Consider the following 20,735-nt stretch of genomic DNA (forward strand, 5'->3'; position numbering starts at 1 on the left):
AGTTCATAACTCTAAGTCCAAAAAACTAAAGTTTCTGACGTTCTGTTACAGTCGAACATTCCTTCGTGATGGTGTTGCCAGTTTTGTGCTGGAAACCACCGCAGCTCCAGTGAGAAACAATAAGAAGAGATTGCTTACATTAGAGGTCCCAGGTCACTGTAACAACAGGATTTAATCTACCGGATTAGATCAGCAGCACACAACACTGACAGAGGAGAAAGAAACCACACATTTAAACATCAAAAACCTACATTTACACACACACACACGCACACACTCGGATACACACACAGTCACAGTCGCTCAGCTATTTGGATTGAGAACAACCACACACTAACACCACAAACCAACAGACTCTAAAGTAACATTACCTACAGTACAAAAATCAAAAATATCTCAAAATATACAATTATTATTTACAGCTCAAGTTTACATCCTGTCACTCTTACTATAGATGCTCAGTGTGAATTCATCAGAATGTACATCAATATGTACAGATTAAATACATCATCTTAAATACTATAAATATAACTATGGTTTGCTCACATAAAGACTATCTGCACATAAAATAAAATACACTATTACTCTACCTTTGTTGAGATAATCGCAGTATTTAAACTGAGTTAAGCTCTAGAAGTTGCTCTGTGGTACGTAATGCAACACAGCCGACACATGGACGATACAAAAAGACCCTGGTGTTGGACTCTTCAATAATAAATATCACAATATCCTATTCACTTGAACAGTATTCGAAATAATTTATTAAATATTAGAGGCAAGACCTGCTGTGCCTAGACTGGAAATAACTCTAATTTTTGATTGATCTAATTGTAATTCTGTAATTCTATCAATAGCAGTGAATAGAGGAAAATAAAAAACTCTGTGCTCTTTGTGTGAGATCCACCACATCAGTAGTTTGTCAGACTCCATCTTTATATCGTGCACATCAGTCTGTAACTACAGCGACAGAAACTACTGGTGCAGTTAAGCGTCCAGTGAGGATGGCAGTGCAGAGAGCAGCTTCACCCTCCACTGACCTCTCGGCAGATGCAGCAATCAGACCATAACTAACGTGATCTACAAGTGTCTGACTCTGTACTTTCTGATCCTCGAAACAGACATGAAGCTCACTTTTGTGCTCACGTTCCTGTGCTTCCCCTAAATGTGCTTTTACTCCCGAGCCAAAACTTTTTTTACACAGGTGAGAGCCTTCACCTGAGGCCACAAGTCGATTGGCCATTAAACATCCAGTATATTATCACAGAAGATTAACATTAACAGTTGTGCACGTACTCATTTGTAAGGTCCTAACTCCTTCAAAATGGAGACCAACCCTCCATCCATTATCTGTGCTGTTGACAGGTCGCCAGCTTGTCATTAGAAACACAGAAACATTCACTCTCAAAGCAGTGGCTGATTAACAGTGTCCAAATAACCTAACTGAAATCTGCATGTTGTTGGACTGTGGGAGGAAGCCAGAGTAACTGGAGAAAACCCATGCAGACATGGGAAGAAGGTGTCAACTCCACCCTGGTCTAACTGAGATTCAAACCAGCAACCTTCTGACTGTGAAGCGCTAGCATTAACCGCCTGTTATAGCTCACAGGCCTGGGTCAGCACACAGAGTGACGACGGTACCAACCAAAGGAATGGAAGCATCAACCAACACATGTTTTCAAAATCATTAAAAGCCAGATTATAGCCCCTTATGACCATATCTGTGTTTTGTATTAACGTGTATAAATAGATATATTGAAATAACGACTTCTTCAGTTTCAGGATCCTTGTTTTCTGCAAGCTGGCTCACACTGTCATGTCTGACTGGGACACTACAACTGAACAGAGGCCACTTTAATCTAATCAGCAACTCTTGTGCTTTTACTGTACCTAATACACTAATAATATCCTCTAGGATAAGATACATTAGACAGTGACTTGTGTCTCTTGTATATACACAGTACATGCTGTATTTACTGAATATGTATAAATATTGCTTATCTATTCAGTGATGGTATTGGAATGATAAATGTTTAACCTCCACAGAGCCTTTTTTGCCAGATTTGTGCTTCACAAACAACTCCAGGGTCTCGGTCTAATTAAAGTGCTCAAGTGAACGAGACGTCGACAGTAACGCGGGATCAAGAGAAAGGAAGAAGAGAAAAGCATAAGGCGATACAGACGACGGAGATGCTGCTCAGGCACCAAAACAATGTGACTGTGCTTCACACTACATCTGTTCAGTCTCAAGTATCTGTGTTGTCTCAGGGAGGGGCCACAGGAGACCGCGAGTCACTGGCTCCCCCTGCTGGCCATCAGAGACACCCAGTGGTGAGGACCAAACATTATTATTCCAAACATTTACATCATGGTACATTTTTCACATCACACCCTTCCACATACATTGTCATACAATATTATACATTACAAAATAAAGAGCTTTAAGTTTTCCACAAAAAAGACATCAAAGTGTATATCGTAGTGCTTATGAAATGACGTCATTGAGGAATGTACAACAATTAGGCCCGAGACATCAACCTCTCAGGGAGGAGATGGGATTGGTCCACAGCGTGGCAGTGAACCTCTTGTTCAATGCACTGTAGCATTAATATCATTGAAGGACATGGACAGTAAAATGTCTCATCCCTGTATTGCTGAACAAACAGATGTGCAGGTGGAGCAGACAAAGCAAGGTGCCAACTCTTCTCTTTCTCCTGCACATCAGAAGAGGATCCGTATCTATGGTGCGTTGCCACGGCATCCCCCGGGTAACACAACTCTATTTTTAACCAGGCAGGGTCACCGGGAGCTCTCGTTCAGCGGTGGACGACAACACACTAACACGCGCACATGCACATCTGCCTGCGCACAAAGACAAAACTCACATAACCTATTCCTTCTGTGTCTGCCTCTCTAAGCCGCTCTGCTTATCTCTACCTGTGCACCGTCACCTCTGGCCTTCTAAGGCATTGATTAAAAATGGAATCGCTTGATTAAAGTGATTGATTCAAATGGAAAAGCTTTGTCTGACCCAGCTGCAACTGGAGCGGCACAGAGAGGATGTGTGCAGAGCCTTGTTTTTATCGAGGAGGAGATTGTTTAAAAAGAAAAGTGCGTCTCTGTGTTCAAGCGCAGAGATGCTCTAACGATAGGGGGCGTCTGTGCTTCAGTGTTGATGGAAAATAAATGAGGACGCGAATAGTTTCCGCTGGTTTTGCACTACAGTGGTGTATATACACGATTTACGGTGACATCTCAGACTACTGCACGACACATATGTATAGTATTCTACACCGGTGGGGAAAAGGGGAATAGAAGGAGATCCCCAGCTTCACGAGGACCCTACTTTGACTGGTCATTATTGCTGATGCATGATAGGCACAATAAACGTGAAGATATACTAATGTGCTTGTAACACTGTGTACACGATCAGAATCACTTATTACACACTGCTATGGATGCGATGGAATCATTTTGTCAAATACTGTACATGAGAGACGTTCCCATACAGCGATAGAGATTAGGACAAAGATGAGTGTGTTTCGTTTTCGGAGTCTTCTTCCACCCTGTCCCCACAAATAACAATCCTCTACAGCCGAACCCGGAGTAAGATGATGACCTCCCAGAGCTACGGACATCCAGCTGTCTCAAAAAAGAACCTTCTCCAGACAGGTAAACACGTGGGATTACATTTCAGTATAACATTAATCATCTGGTGTTGCACACACCTTAACCTCGGCCAGAGCTTATTACAAAACAAAGCCTGTATGTAAGCTTCATTCCTCCGTCTGTTGCCCCCTCTATCCCCCTCTCTCTGCCCCTGTAATATCTTGACAGATGAAATAGCTCATCATATCTGGTGAGACTCACATTCCCATGATCCCTTCATCTCAGCCGGGGTCGATGGGCAATCAGCAGCATGAATCCTTTGATGGGGAAGAACCATAGGACCAGAGAAGGGGGGACAGTGGGATTCAGCTCTGGGGGTTAAGGTGTGATGAACGCTGCAACAACTGGCAGTGAATTTTCTCTCCTTCTTGACTTCCTCTGCTCCTCCCTCTCTTCCTCTGACTCCCTCTCTCGAAGCAGAGCCGGGGTTTAACTGGCGGGAGGATCAACAAGCTCAGTGGATCATAGCTCAGACTCGGGCGAGCCGATGTTCTGGTAGCCCGTCTTGGTGCTGGTGCCGTAGTTGGTGTTGGTCATCTCTTGAGTGCCGCCAGGGCCCAGTTGGGCACGGTGGGCGGGCATCGGGGAGGGAGCCTCGCTGGGGTTCTTGCTGAGGATGAAGCGCTGCTCGTCCTGCTCTTCCAGGTTGGAGATCTCCTTCATCATGCCTTTACGGTAGGAGACAGACAGCTTGTTGGAGCCGTCTGAGATCAGGTTGAAGTGGCGGACGAGGAAGACGACGGGTAAAGGCAGCATGGCCGCAAAAATGAGGGCGTAGGCCATGGCTAAAGCCCAGGGGGGGTAGCTATGGAAACGCTCTGCGCCCTGGCAGCGGGAAGAGAAAGAGAAAGAGACAAAAAGGTATGAAAAAAAGGGAAAGAAGAGAAGGGAGAGAACACAGTCATAGACAGGAGAAAACTGAACACTGACCTCGGCCTCCACCCAGGCGTTGTATCCTGCAGGACTCACAGCCATCTCAATGACAGTGGAGATGATGAGCAACACCAAGATAGCTGGAGAAACGTACCTCCACATGTAGTAATAGAAAGAGTAGGGCCTGAAACCAAGCATGTCCTCCAGGTCCTGCATGAACCTGTGAAGGAATGAAAGAAGGAACAATAGATGTCCCATCAGATATATGTCTTTGACCCAACATCCTAGATGCCACTGTGCTGACTAAATTAAACACACTCTAGGTAAGAAAAACATATTGATCTGTGGTGAACATTTCCTTTAAAATGAAGGGAAAAGTGATGAATATAAAGTTACCTCTTAGTGCCATAGATCCAGGCTACAGAGATGTTCTCCAGGATCACCACCACAGTGAGAGGCAAACCAGCTGAGTAGTCGTCAAACATGGTGACAAAGTAGTTCCCTGAACGCTGCACGAACAGCAGGCCTAACAGGAAGGCTATGACACAGCAGGCCACTGAGGGAGAGAAGAAGAAAACTGTCAGAATCTGAGATCAAGTAAAAATATTTTTTATTTTAACAACCAGAATCCAGACTCACCACACAGGATCTCCTTGCGGATCTTGAAGGCATCCAGTATGGGCGTGGTGATGCCGGTCATGGTGCCGATCATGCTTCCTAACCCCAAGTTGATTAGCATGAAGAAGAACATGACGGACCAGAAAGGACTGGCGGGGAAATGTGTCATGGCCTCTGTGAAGGCAATGAATGCCAGGCCTGTGCCCTGAACAGCCTGGATGATGGAGAGAAGGAGGTGAAGAGGTTTACGCTTGTCAAGGATGGCTAATGTGCTGCTTGAAAAAAAAACTACTTCCATTAATTGATGTGATATTAGATGACACTTAAAATCCCACCTTCACCAACAAAGGAGAAAAAAAGGGGAAAAGGAAATGATCACAGTGTCCGAACAATATTTCTTTACATAACATTGAAAACTCAAGAAAATGGACGAGATCGGTTTCCTTGAAGTTGTGACAAATATTAATATAAATTGGAAATGAAGACTCAGACAAATAACATACTAGAATGGCACTCAGTAAAGCGCATACCGCAGCCAAGGCCCAAAAGTCTGCTTAAATGAAATCAAGCTGCACCAAATGTTTACACACTCATAGATACATTTTAAACAGAGTGACCTGCCCCCTGATCCAGATCCACACCAAAATGTAACGGTTTCTTCCCAGAACCATAACACATCCTCTCACAAAGTTTCATGGTAACCCGCTCAGTTGTTTTAGCGTAATCTTGCTTAAAAACAAACAAACAAACAAACAAACGGAGAGGGAGGAGAACATGAAAACATGAAAACATCTGGCTCACTGACCTTGTTGAGTTCGTCCTCCAGGAGGCAGGCGTCCAGGCCCAGCTGGTCGAAGCTGTCCTCCTTTACCGTCTTAATGACGCCGTACATCTCTTCGTAGTCCTGGGCAGACAGATGGGAGAAGTTGATGTGAGGTGGGATGAGCTCTTTGCTCAGCACATCGGTGCTTAGGAAGCCCAGGATCCTCTCTGCATTCCTGCACATTAGAGATGTGGAGAGGATGTTCGGGTTAGGGAGGGAAGGTTAGAGTGAAAATCAGGAAAGCCATGCAGCGTGTGTTACAGTGTGACACACTCACTCGACGACACACTTCTCGTTCATTACGTTCGCCTTGAAGCCCAGCACAGCAAACACGACTAAAGTGGCCAGGATGGACGTAACAAAGTTGATGATGGAGACAAGCAATGCATCGAAGTGGCAGTTGTTGTCTCGCTTGTTGTAGCTGGAGAAAGCGATGACGCCTCCAAAGCCCAGACCGAGGGCGAAGAAGACCTGAGTGGCTGCTTCTCTCCACACCTGCGGCTCCAACATCTTTTCCAGCTGAAGACAAGAGGAGAGAAAAAGATCAGTGATGGATTACGTCATATTTATTGGCATTTATCATGTTCTCCTCTCAATTAGCTACATTATAGTATTACATAGATATTCTTGATTGATAGATAAATGGATATCTGCCTCCTTGAACACATGACTGACAGCATATTCACAAATTCTAAATATATTTTTGATTCTTCTTTTATTTATTATTTTTTTCTTCTTTTTTAAATTTTTATTTTTGTTCTTTGTCCTTTTTCTTCTTGTATTTGGAAACATGTATTTGTTATAACAGCCACATTCAAGTCTGTGGATACAGAAATATTCAGTAAAAAGTCTAAATTCTACAAACAATACCTGGTTTATCTTTAATATACATATTGTATTACAACAGTAAATTCTACAACTACCCCTGTTGCAATACATGGCAGTATGAAGTCAACTTACAGTTCCACCAAAGGCTAAAATGTTGATCTCACAGTGAAACGTAAAAGCCATGAATCCATGGATCTGCCATATTTTTGTTGTTTCCTACTCTTCTTCCAACTACAAATTAACTCACATTGCATGATCACAGATATCAGATAACTACACAGCAATAACCTCGTCAAGGAGGTGATGTTTTCACCCCATTTGTTTGTTTGTGAGCAGGATTACACAGAAACTGCTCAACAAATTTCCACAAAACTTGGTGGAAGGATGGGACAAGAAAGAACACAGTCAATTATTGAGCAGATCCGGACAAAGCTGTGGATCAAGGGAATGTTTTTTCACTATCCTCCACATTGACAGATGGGGTGTCTTAAAACTTTTCCAACAATTTATGTGAGAATAATCCATTAATCCAGGCTCATTTATGAGCCAGTGTCATTTGGGTGCAAATTTAAATCCTATAAAGCGTTGTAGTTCACAGTAAGTAACACTGCTCCTATTAACTGTGCATTTTGGTATGCAACCACAGACACCACTAGAGGGAGACATCAACCCAACACTTGACATAATAGGGTTGTTTATGTTTATGCTCTATGAGGAAATGTGAGTGGTGTAAGTGGTCTAGGTGCTGAAACCATCAGCTGCTCAAGGCTGAACAAAATCAAGTTAAATATGTGCTCTGCCAGTAATCCGTGTATGAGTGATCAGCACTGAGACGGCAGCCGGCTTCAGAATTCATTTAGCCCTCCAGCACCACACACTTACATGTTAGAGAAAGCTCTCTCCATTGTGTAAATTTCACCAACATCCTGCTGAGTTAACCCTCTTTTAGAATTGCACCTTCGCTGAGCCAAAATGGCCTCCGTTTTTCATCTCACCTTGGGGGTGAACATGTGAGCGATGCCGTCCACTGCTCCTTTCAGCATCAAACCTCGTACCAGGAAACAGAAGAGCACCACGTACGGGAACAGGGAGCTGAAGTACATCACCTGAGAGAGAGAGAGAGAGAGAGAGAGAGAGAGAGAGAGAGAGAGAGAGAGAGAGAAAGAGAGTCAAGTACATCACACAGTGTTGCCATGGACACAGTTTTCTGAGGCCCCACACATGAAGGAGGAACTGTGACAATACACTCATACACACACACACACACACACACACACACACACACACACACACACACACACACACACACACACACACACACACACACACACACACACACACACACACACACACACACACACACACACACACAATGAACATATCCCAGAACTATTTTGTGTTTGCTTGGCACTAAATCTGTGAAATCCGACCAAATGTGGAGAAGACTCCTTGAGGTTTATGGAGATGAGTCAAAAATCCTTCCTGCAGCATTGTGGGTAACCACCGCAGCACATACAGTACTATGATAACTGGATCGCCAATTTTAGCGTTAGAAAACAAAACGTGTCAGACCTCGGCGATCGACTCACTGTTTATCTATCGAAGCAGCGGGCCGGATGTTGCGATGTGGAACATGACTCACTCTCTGGATCGACATAACAGGCTGTTGTTGCCAAAAGGAGCGTTTTTCCCATCCTTTTCCATCCTGTCTTTGCTTGGTTCAGTTTAAGCTTATTAATGTTGCATGTCTCTCTCCTCCATAATATAGATGAGATTCCAAAAATAGACAAGTGCTGGCGAGAGACTTTAGCATATTATCTATGACTGAAAAGCATCAGCACAGTGGATAAAACACTCGCCGATAAGGATCATTGATTAGAAAAAGGATTTCAAAGCTTTTGCTGAAATGATGTTTTGTCTACGTCTTCACACAGAGTCTATGCTGTGGTGAGTTACGTGCACAGAGTTAATCTCTACAGTTTGCAGGCTCTGCTGCTGCTGTGAAGCCACAGACACCAGCCGTACCTTCCCAGAGGACTGGATGCCCTTGATGACAGCCAGGCAGACCAAGATCCAGGCCACCAGCAGGGACAGGGTCATCTTCCAGTTCAAGCCACCGGTGTCGTCGATGGAGCTGGTTATGTTGAGAGTCTGGCGGTACCAGAAGTAAGTGGTGGCTGAGCTCTTCTCACACTCTGGCTCCACAACTATAAGAGTAAAGAGAAAAGTAAGGGAACTGGCTTAAACAATGCTTAAACTATTATTTTTTTTAATTCAGAGAGGTTATACGTACTTTTTGAAACAGATCAACTTGTTTAAAGTATTTATAATATTTGTGGCATTTGTCTTGATTTAATGCAGTAAAATCTAATATGACTTATCACTGTTGTTCACTTCCAGAAAACCAATAAAATAAAATTCAAATCCTCTACTGTACTGATTTTTTCACCTTTCTTCAAGCTCTATATATAAATGTGTGTGTGTGTGGACTTATTTTTACATAATATCCACAAGTCGAAAAAAAAGATTAGTCAATTGACATTAAATGAATTGCCAATGATTTTGATACTTTATCTGTCCTTTATATCCAGTTGTTTTCCAAGCAAAATCTTTGAATAAGTTACTTTCTGCTGTAAAAAACTGTGAGTGGCATTTTTTGTATTAATTTCGATTAATCCAGGAAATAATCTGCAGATTTTGTGATAATAAAAATTGCAGCCCTAATAAGTAGAATCGTCCAGTGTAGTGACTGAATGTAAAATCTTAATTTGTCAAGTGACCAGTGACTAGCGCTCAGATATATGTAGAGGAGTAAAAAGGACGAAATAGAAATACAATTGTAAAGTGCATAATAAGTGCACATGGGTAAATGTCAGCTCTGCCCATAGCCAAACAAAATTCTATATATGAATACTCTATCCCGGCTGCATTCTTAACCCTAAGAAGAGGCGACATCCTGCCCTTGAATGCTAATAAAAGCTGATGCACTTTATGATGCCACAGCCCTCTCCACAGGCTGCCACCCATTCGAGCTCCTGACACTGTGGTCTGGGTCAAACTCTCTGACAGACCTCACCAACAGAGCTGCTCTGTAGGATGAAGTGCAGGGACAGCCAGACTACAGAGACAGCTCAACCACTTCTCTGTTAGTCAGCAGAGACACAACTGTGCACAGCCACAGCGAGACGAGGAGCTGCTTCGAAGCAAAGACACGTTCAGATTTAAGCAGTGTAGTGTTGGGCTGCCTATCTGCGTCTGCTGGGATACTTTGCTGAATACATACAGAATATATGTCTTACAGGACTCTGAAGCATTCACTTCATTTTTTCTCTATTTGATGTCAAAGGCTGAACAATGAAACACTATGTTGTGTTTTTGCTGTTCATCTCTGTTAAACTTTCAGCTGTGTTGTGCAGTGTATTGTGTTCTGGTGACTCACTGGCTTGGGTTCCATTTATCAGGATGGGGCACTCAGCCCAAGGCAGTGGAAACTGGAAGGACTGGACGAAATAGAAGATGCTCCAGCCGATAATCACGTTATAATAAAGGCCCACAAAACCGCAAACCTGAGGGGGAATGAGAGGAAACAACAACACGTGTCACTCCTGAAGAGACAATATACAAGCAGCACAGCGGAGGAGCAGCCAGCGGGTTTGTGGAGGTGATTACCTCTTCTTGAGTCAGGGCACACAGCTTAAGCTGGAGAGCGTATGAATTATTGAGCCGTTTGCTCTCAGCAGCCAAGGCTGGGGTCCTGTTTGAGAAGGTGTTTATTTATAGCTGCTGAATCTCCCTGTGCCACCTCCGAGCTGCCACACGCCTCACTGCCCCAGGCCAAACCTCTCCCCCTCCCTCATTGACACTAAATTGATGAAATCCCTCTCATGACGACTGACAGAAAAAGTGACGCAGTAGATCACTGACTGAGCGGCTGAATGAATATGTTTTTATGCTGCTGAGGAGGTGGGGACATGATGGGTCACTACTCCTGCTGATGATGGGGACATGTTATGACAGTGATGGGGACTGGTCTTTGGATGCCAGTCGCTGTAAAGCATCAAGAGGAAGTAACGTGAGAAGGCAGAGGACTGAGGTCTGCAGCACGTTTGTTGTCTCTGTGTAACGCTGAGCCGAGCTGTGAAAGTGAGACAAATTAAATCCAGCTCCAATCCAGTGACATGGAGACACTGGTCATAAATACACATTATATTTCTTCACAGGGTACTTTAACTGTCATGCTCAATAATTACAGCTTCCACAATACTGAGTGGCATTTTGTAGAGAGATCATGAATTGTCACCAATATCTTTATTAATGGTTCATTAACCATGTTTGATTGTTTACCAGATCAGCTTTAAAATACAAAAGACATATTGTGCCGTGTCCCTTTTGTTGGTGCATGTGTATCTTTTGTAATTGAAGCTTTGCTTAATTGTTTTACAGTCTCAATGACTTTAAAGTGGGAAAAACTGTTTTGCCAATAACAGGACCTCAAAGGTTAGTATGTCATCAGTATATCAGTCGTACACAGCCATTTTACAGCCTATTTATTAATCCTATGTGGTTTTAATGTTTAATGACTCAATCACAGATTTTAGATGTCCGTGCTTTATATAAACTTACATGTAACAATCTGGCTATAAAAAAATAGCTGCAATATCTTTCATCTTTATGTACAGTCTTGTCTACACAGCTATTGTACAGATCTTTATGTTTCTCAGATAATTAATTTTAATTTCAGTTTGTGATAATGGATTAATGTCGACACTTACCATCAGGCTGGAAACTCCGATGCCTCCCAGCTGCGGGTAGACATAGTTCCACACTCCGATGCTGCCGCGCCTGATCCTCTGACCCACCGCCAGCTCCAGGAAGAACAAGGGGATGCCGATGAGCAGGAGGAGAATAGAGTAGGGAACCAAGTAGGCACCTGAGACAGAGGGAGGTCAGAGGGAGGAGGAATTATTGCAGAATCTACGATGCTTTGATCATTTTTATGTGATGGAAATCCATGTGTAGTGAAGGACAAAATCTGATGGTACAAATAGAAGCTGGGACATAATTAATTTCTCTCCTTCTGGTTCTATTTTGAGGATTATTCTCTCTATCCACTGCTCTAATTTCACCGTTTCCACTCCTGTCTTCTCCTTTTCCCTTTCACACTTTCGCTTTCTTCATCTTCAATTTCCTTTCACCACTTTGTCAGATAACATTTTTTTTTTTTTGCAGAGGGAACAATGGAGAGAGAGAGACAGAAAGCACGTTCAGACCTGCTTACGTCAAGACATGAATGGACACCATGGTGACAAAACCATCCAGAGCCATCGAGGACGGGCTCACACTGATGGACAGCCGCTGTTTCCAGATGAAAAACAAATGACTGTGATGTTTGACTCAATCAGACACACTGATAACGTTGTGAGTGGCTATTAGAGCTACAGCAGCAGACAGAGGAAACAAAGAGAAGAACACAGTGTTGTGTTACAGAGAGGTATTATTATGTGGACTGTTACAAGCGACTACTGTGCTGCTGCCGACTTTTACAGATCTTTGATGTCTATTCTGAGACAAATGCACCAGACAGAGGAAAAGAAAATGTGTTTGTGGGGAACTGTGGAGCTTTGTTTTTCCTACCAAATATCACGTATGAGCCATGCAGGTGGAGAGACCTTATATGAATGTGTTACCTAGTGGTATATATATCACTAGGTAACACATAATAAGACAAATAGAATAAAATGTGAATTTAGACCATAAATATCCCTCTATTATCAGCTGACAATGGGCGAGAGGCATGGTGCAGCCCGAGCAGGACGCCAGCGTGTCACAGGGTCCACATTGAGACGACAACCGTTCACATTCTAAATCACACTTAATGTCCTGAAAATAAATGATTACAAGCCAGTTGTAATTAAAAGAAACCCTAACCCTAGGCCAAACAGCTCCCTTGAATCCAATGAAGCTGCATCAGATTTCACAGACTCATAAATATCTGTTCCCTAAATGTACCTGCATTTTTTCATAAAGATTTACTCTCTGAGAAATCAAGGAAATATTTGAAAAATGCTCAATCTCACAATGTTAAAAGACGTGAAGAAGTGAAGATCCGGATCTGTCTCCAAATGTAATGGGTTGTTCCCTGACCCTTACTTCCTACTACCCCCAAGTTTCATGGTAATCCGCTCAGTAGTTTTTGCATAATCCTGCTAACAAACCAACCAACCAACAAACAATGATAACATAACCTGCATGTAAATGTAGTCTTAATAGAAGTAGGTTATCATTATCATGAGATTACTGTGGCGATATCAAACATTACATTTCAGGTTAGTGAATTACTGCATATTAGTTTGTCCCAGTTTTGATTATAATGACTATTTTTGAACATGTTTTTGCAGAACAGCCAATAAGGATCAAGTGGGAAGATAATCTTCATGTTTTTCTGTCCAACACTTTAATAAGACTATATTTATATTCTATATTTAGAAAATGAACAAAAAACAAATCAAACTAAATTATATGTGTAAGTCTCTGGCAGTTTGTTCTTATAACGAGGACAAGCCCAGACAAGACAATGCAGCACCTATACCACTGAGTCAGCGGGGGATACACACTCTACTGCACACGCTGTGATTAAACTGTGCAAATACACACACACACATTCAGCTTTGTTATATCATGCATTTCAAATACCCTCTTTACACACACCTCCCACACAAGGTCGCACCCACAATGGTGAGAGCCCAGAAAATCAATGTTTACTCTTCCACTTCATACATCTTGGCCACAACCCTTTCATCTCATCGTAATACCAGTAAATCAAAATACCGATCAGATAAGGCTGAGAAATCTGCAAGAAAAACAAATACAGATTAGACTGGAGGGTCTCCCGATATGATGCTAAACCTCTCAGTGGTACCACATTATTCGGAGGAGAAAGTTCCTCATCTTGTAGCTGCTGGCGGCTCAAGTTCACTGAGAAACGTTGAAGAGACTGCTCCTGTGACTTGTGCGATTAGTTGGCTGATTGGTTGACAGGACGCAATTTATCAAAGAGGAGGAGGCTGCATCTCCGTCAACATGTGAACTGAGAAAGAGGTTTAAATAAAAAGTGAGAGAGTACTGCATCAAATCAAATTGTATTTGTATAGCCGATGTTCACGAATCACAATTTGCACCATTGGGCTTAACAATCTGTACAGGGAGCTACATCTTCTTTCCGTAACCCTCACGTATACAAGCCATGATACTGGTAATTATTGAATACTAAAACTAAAATTAAAACTCTATGAAAATGTAGACAAAATTACGCATTAAAATATGAAACCAATGTTAAAGGAAGTTTTCCCTTGGAAGGTTTTATACAAGACATATTTTTTATTTGACTCAGTCTTCATGATCATATCACCACCATACATTTCCAGCATCAGTCAATTATATCAAATTATTACCTTAAAGGAATGAAATTGAAATTTTGGCAATTGAGCTGTTTTGCTTTCTTGGCAGGAGTTAGATGTGAAGATCACTGCTACCAGCAGCTTAGCTTAATTAGCATAAAGGCCCTTCCACCAATATTTATACATGATGTGAACAAACATAGCAACAAACTGAATGAATGTTTTGCACACAAACGTTGCTGACATCATCCCTTATAAACCAATTTAACGTAATTTTAAAATCAGTTTAAAATAGTAGCTTCCAATGTCAATCTGTCACATGCAAACTGCATATCAATCAAACCCATGTGTTCAACCTCACTTTTTAGTCAAAACAGACGTTTTATTCATTAATGTGTTTTAAATCATTTATATGCCTGCCTCACCTCATCCGTTTTCTATGCTTTTTGTTATTTTGCAAATATTGGAAATTGGTGTCCAGGTTTCGTTTTTTTCATTTACACATTTTATTCAGTGTCCACGTATTTTTTCCACATTCCAACAGTTGGAACAATGACTTCACAACTCGGGAAATTGGACATTCCGCGGAGCACGATATTGCACAGTTACTCCTTAGACTGTCAGCAGATGGCAAATGGATCCACAAAAAAATATGTAACGCAGTTTAATCAGTGCAAAATGTTCACGTCCTTTGGTGAAATGTTCAGACATTGACAAATGTTCAGACTCCGCCGCCCCCACAGAACGCGGAATTTCCAGAGCAGTAACCACTGACCATATCTGGTACTGACCATAATAACAACTGTAATTGCTGCAGTGTTTATTTCTATAATGTGATGCAAAATTCTGGTTTCATGAGATAACTCTTTACATCACTGAACTCCACAACAATCACCAAGGCTCCTGGGCTTTCTCAATCAAATCATGTGTGAGTAGTTGCCAGACTCCAACAGGATCCTGGACAAGACTGTGGACAGCAAACAAATCCCCTATTCAAGTGAATGAACAAAATCAAACATACAATTTCATTTACTACTTCCATATGGTCACTTATTTTACAGGACTAATACAAAAAAGCTCACATAAACAGCCATGAATTCTTCATTGTTACCAATTAGTCAGCACCCCGAGGGTACAGATGTTACCTATGGGTGGCACAATTAGAAACTTCCAGATCTGGGAATGTTAGTGCACTTTGCACATTGGACTGAACAAAACTTTCAGATTTCTGTGGCTCAGACAGACACTGAACTGCTCAAATGCAACAGAATCTCGTACAGACATCATTTCACCTACCTCCACCGTTCTTCTGGCACAGATAGGGAAACCTCCAGACGTTACCCAAGCCCACAGAGAAGCCAACCTGGGCCAGGATGTACTGGAGCTTGTTGTTCCAGGCCGGCCGGCCGTCCTCAGCGTCTGGGTCAGGGGAGGGCAGCAGGGCCTTTACAGGAGCAGTCGAGCCAGGGCTCAGGCCCATACTCATCTGACTGCTCTTATAGTCCATGGGGTGCTCCAGGGACAGCAGGTCGGCCACAGACTCAGTGACGGGCTCATTGCTGTGCTCCCGCTGGGTCACCTTGGTGTTCTTTGGCATGGCAGCAGCCCAGGAGGTCTTTCAGAGGGGTGAAGGTGTCAGCAGCAAGGAGAGCAGAGCGTGAGATCAGGAGGTGCAGGAAGATGGGAAGGTGCCAGGGAGAGAAAGGTGTGCTTTTATCTTGAATCTGTGAAGAAAAATGGTTGGAGACAGACCTTTAAATGTAGGTGCTTAGTTAAAACTTTTGCACACTTTCTACTTATACCATACAATGTTATTATAACAAGACTTTCCATAAGGAGACACACGTTTTTCTCATAATGTTTTTACGTCATCATCTACCTTTAGACATCATTTCCCTCATTAACTAAAAAAGCTGAATAACAGAACGTTCAAACTGGCAGATGTCTACGAAGGTTGAAGAATTGTCAAAGAGTTGAGGGACAGTAACCATTCCACCTTAAGAAGCGTAGATCACAGTAAATAAGAGCTGCAAAAATTTTTTTTATTGACAACTTGATTTTTCCTTTTCACTATTTTCTGACATCTTAAATGAAATAAACAATGAGATTGATTGCCTTCGCCAAGGAGGTTGTATTTTCACCGATGCCCATTTGTTTTTTGTTTCTTTGTTTGCTAACAAGATTACATAGAAACAACAGAACAGATTTCCAAGAAACTTGGTATAGAAGGATGCGGTATGGCTCAGGGAAGAACCCATTAATGTGTGGTGCAGTTCCAGGAAATAGTTTTTCACTCTCTTCAACATTTTGAGATCAGGCGTTATTCAACATCTCCACGGTTTTTTGCAGGGAATAATTGATGGATGTTGATTAAAAAAATATATCAGGGACGCCTAGGGGACTGATGTCTATGAGTGTGTGAAATTCAGTGCAGCTTAGTTGAATTTAAGGGGACTGTTGGGGCTTGGTATTGGCTCTACTGAGTGCTATTTCAGCTATTTCACTTCTACAGTAAATCCACCAATATGCTACTGGATGATAAAAAGCTAATGAACTGGTTTAATCGCAAAATGTATCAATTAAGCTTTATGGGTTTTGTTGAATTCAAAATGTCCAAAGTTCTCTGGCTGTAGCTTCTCAAACGTGAACATTCGCTGTGTTTATTCTTCTTCTATGATAATAAACCAAATAGTTTGGGTTTAAAAAGCTGATTGAACAAACAAGATATCAGAATTTGCATTGTTGATCTTTGGGATACTGTGATTTTTGTATTGGGTATTTATATAAATCAATCAATAAAAGATAATAATTGGTATTTAAGGCAGCATAATAGGAAACAGTCAGACTTATGACAAGTGACTATTTTGGTTCTGCTGCTCCTCCTATTATGGAGAAAACAGTATTTTACAGAGCACTTTAAGGCCATAAGTGAGGTATTTCAGTAATCCACTTCATTATGGTGAGTGAGACACAGATTGAATTACAATCCATTTCACAGCAGAGCCCATTATACTAAAGTTGAGTCATGTGAACAGCAGAGAGCCGTCTGGTGTCAGGGGAACACGCTGCAGTAAAACTATCGCCTCCGAGCACAAACATCAGCTTCAGCTTCTTGTCTGCAGGTTGTTTTAACGTTTCAGTTGTTGTATTGAAAGAGTCCAGTGCTCCAGTATTTACTGGCTGTTGTACTGCATTTGTTTGGAGTGTTAGTGTCTCCACATTCTCTGGCATGTACTACTTTATCACAGGCCCTTTAATAGTCCTACAGACCTGTTTCCTTTAAGTCTCCTACAACAGAAACTGGTGTAAAGGTCTAAATCACATTGCAGCATATGAGCTACTGCATCTGAAATTCCAGGAGGTCTGAAACTCTTGTGAACATGAGGATTTTACAAATACCAGCTGCGATTTGTTTTAGCAGCAGGACTAAACCACTCAGATCCTTGTCTGAGATATTAAACAGTGATTAAAACAGTTCTATGGCGATTTATCAGCCAATTGCCCTCCTAAAACATTGTCAGACTCACAATGGTCAGTTTCTTACAGATAAAGCATGAAAGTACCAGTCTTTGCCCCTTAACATATGGAATTTCTAAACAACAAAGCATCTCTCTTTATCTTTGCTGTAAACCCCTATAATCTGGAGTCATGATCGTTTAAAATTAAAATGAAAATTTGTAGCTGCAAGCACAAAATGACACGATGCTTGACCGTGCTGAAGATGCAGCTGTGGCCTCGAGTTTACAGAAGCTGGCAGGAAGCTTCCTTCAACATCATTAGATGAAGTGATGCTTTTGAGCAAGGCACCAAGCCAACTTACTGATGCCACTGCCCACAACTCCCAGTGTGTGTGTTTGTGTGCTCATTGATCCCGGTTCCACGTGTGTTCACTACTTACAGATGAGTTGAATGCAGTTGGATTTTCCTGTGTGTAAAAGCACAACTGGATAACAAACAAGTTTTCTTTTCTTCTTCCAAACAATAGTGTTTGGAAAGTCATGAAATCAACGTGAGGTCTTTAGCTTCTACTATAAATAAACTATAATTACCTAAAGGTCGGCTTTACAATAATAATATGTGTTTAAATACAAAATTACAGAGCTTCAAGAGCAGAAAATGACTGAAACGACTTTGTGCACAGTTTTCTGGTTTAGCTGATAAATGAGATCTGGAGTCAACTAGGCAACAGAGATTAAAGCTCAGCTTTTATTCACGTTGACTTCGCAAGCAGGGTTGCCAGCGCTAAAGCCCACCCAGAGGCCACACCAGCAGCACGCACATCACATTCCTCAAAGGTGGCGATGAGCCCCTTGTAGTCACGACACACAGCAGCTCCGAGGCTGCAAGCTCGACAGAGATCCCGGAGCTGCAATGACCCTTTTCCCACAGCAGCCTACAACTACACAACACTGAGTCACCATCCAAAACTCTGTGAATGAGGTGTGGGGGCGACGGTGTGAATGTTTGAAAACAAAAATGCGTCTTTTTGTCAGGTTGCTGACCTGGATTTTCAGTTGTGTAGAGTTGGAGCTCCGGAAGGCTTGTCACACTCTATTTTTGCCCTATTTTCATATGAACGGAAATGTTGGTATAGTTAGTAACAACCAGCCCCATTTACTAACTATGGGTCGAGAAGATGGGGGCATCAATTTTCTGTTTGGCTGTTTAATCGTGTGTGGAGTGAAGGTTTTTCAATGTTGATGCAGAGACACACAAGCGACTTCACGACTTTCACAGTATGTGCTGACACAGATGGCCCATTAGAGAGAACGCCGCTTTCAACATCCACTGAACGACACAGTATTAGGAGTAATCAAGTGGCCACAAGTGGGTTTCTTTTCCATGATACTCTGCACGAGTGTACTAAAGAGATAACGATGCAAGGAATTAGAAGTGTTTAAGAACCTTGTGCTGCAGACACTTAAGTAGCCTACATGTGAGCTGTTGAAAGGCATTATGGGAGGCGTGGTAACAGACCCCTGTAACAAACATGTGCATAGGCCTCAGAGGCAGATATGTGTATTCCTGAAGCTCCACAGACAGTTGGGTGTTGATTATCATATACCTGCTCAGGTTCTCTGTTCCCTGCCACAAAGATATGCTCCACTTTTATCTAGTCTGGTTGCTAGGCAATGGCTCTTTCTGCAAAATTGAAATCCCGTCCCTGCAGCATCAGTGGTCGCCTATCTCTGCTCTCAACTTCTTAAACGGACAGGCGTGATATTTCCTGAAGGACGTCTGCAAACACCACGTAGCCTCTGTGACTGTGACTGTGGCAAAGCTGCAGGAGGGAACAGTGGGTTGTGGGATCTGCTGCAGTGTGAATCCTGCAGCCAGACACAGGCAGATGCATGTTGGATTTAAAACCCTTTCTGGGTATAAACATGTCATTGAAAAATATAAGATTGTGATGAACTACCTCTCACTGAGATTTGATCCTGAACAGCACAGTGATTGTGACAGGTTAAAAAAAAAAACACTGCACCTGCACGTTCATGTTCAGGCATCCTTTAAAACACGTTACACACAGGCCCATGCACCAAAGCTGGGGGGCTGACTGTACGTAGATATAACCTCTGATGCCACGTCAAGGTCAAGTGAATAACCCAAATAAAAGCAATGCAGAGATGCGCGCACACACGCACACACACACACACACACACAACACCGATGTAAGGCAGCGTGGTGATCAGCAGAGAATCTGTCATATTCCAGCCGAACGGGGCCACACGCGGCGCGCCATCGTCAAAGAAGATAGAGGATTAATGTGCGACGATCACCGCCGGTGCTGCGACGAAAACAGCATTTTTTTCAGGTGATGAGGTGAAAACTGACTCTCGACTCTTATCAGCTGATTTGCAGGAGGAGAGGAACTAAAGCTGGTTATTCGCGCAATTCACACCAATGCGGACGAATTTATGTGGCACGGATGCATTTAAATCGATCACATGGTGGAAGTGGGTACAGCCGGTCTTACCGTGTGTCGTTTGCAGGATGGGCTGTAAAGTCAGAGTGAGCGTGACGGGGTGAATCCAGAGAAGAGTGCACGGTGTCTTCATTCAGGCTCAGGCTCCAACATATCTGCGCGCAAAGAGACGCGAAATCACACCGCACCAGGGCGCATGGTGCGTAAAGTCTGACGCAGGAGCTGAGAGTCTGCCACACGTTACAGTAACATTCACCGTTGCAGGTAATGGCGTTTTTAACGACCCGTCACAGGAGCCGCTCACACCTCTGGTTTCCACGTGGCTGTGGTTGTGTTGTGGGATAAATCCGCCGCCCACAGAACGCAGAAATTACTATGGCAAGTCACGACGAAGTCTGACGCAGGTTTGACTCACCCGCCGTCCGTGCGTACGTCAGCAGCTCATCCTGCAAAAAAAAAACATCTGCAGTGTTCCCAGGACGATAGTGGAAGCATCACACAGGTATTAGCTTTCAATCAGGTCCACCACGGGAATCGATTGAAGATGATTCTTGTGTAAATTGTGTTCGGATTGGTCAACATGCTTTCCCAACAGCCCCATGAA

The 20,735-nt window shown here is 42.7% G+C and overlaps 1 protein-coding gene across 1 annotated transcript; it reads right to left on the reverse strand.

The window, feature by feature from the left end:
* Positions 1 to 1,099: 1,099 nt before the first annotated feature.
* Positions 1,100 to 20,549, reverse strand: slc6a17 (solute carrier family 6 member 17). Its single transcript, XM_034590474.1, has 12 exons — positions 20,183 to 20,549; positions 15,502 to 15,929; positions 11,581 to 11,738; positions 10,248 to 10,374; positions 8,834 to 9,015; positions 7,804 to 7,914; positions 6,258 to 6,499; positions 5,963 to 6,155; positions 5,179 to 5,371; positions 4,936 to 5,095; positions 4,597 to 4,759; positions 1,100 to 4,491 (listed from the first exon to the last, which is right to left on the reverse strand). Exons 2-12 carry the CDS (start codon positions 15,800 to 15,802, stop codon positions 4,129 to 4,131), a joined length of 2,193 nt encoding a protein of 730 aa, XP_034446365.1. The 5' UTR covers positions 15,803 to 15,929; positions 20,183 to 20,549; the 3' UTR covers positions 1,100 to 4,128.
* Between the last annotated feature and the right edge of the window lie 186 nt (positions 20,550 to 20,735).

This window comes from Hippoglossus hippoglossus, chromosome 7 (assembly GCF_009819705.1).
Source record: "Hippoglossus hippoglossus isolate fHipHip1 chromosome 7, fHipHip1.pri, whole genome shotgun sequence".
Classification (NCBI taxonomy): Eukaryota; Metazoa; Chordata; class Actinopteri; order Pleuronectiformes; family Pleuronectidae; genus Hippoglossus; species Hippoglossus hippoglossus.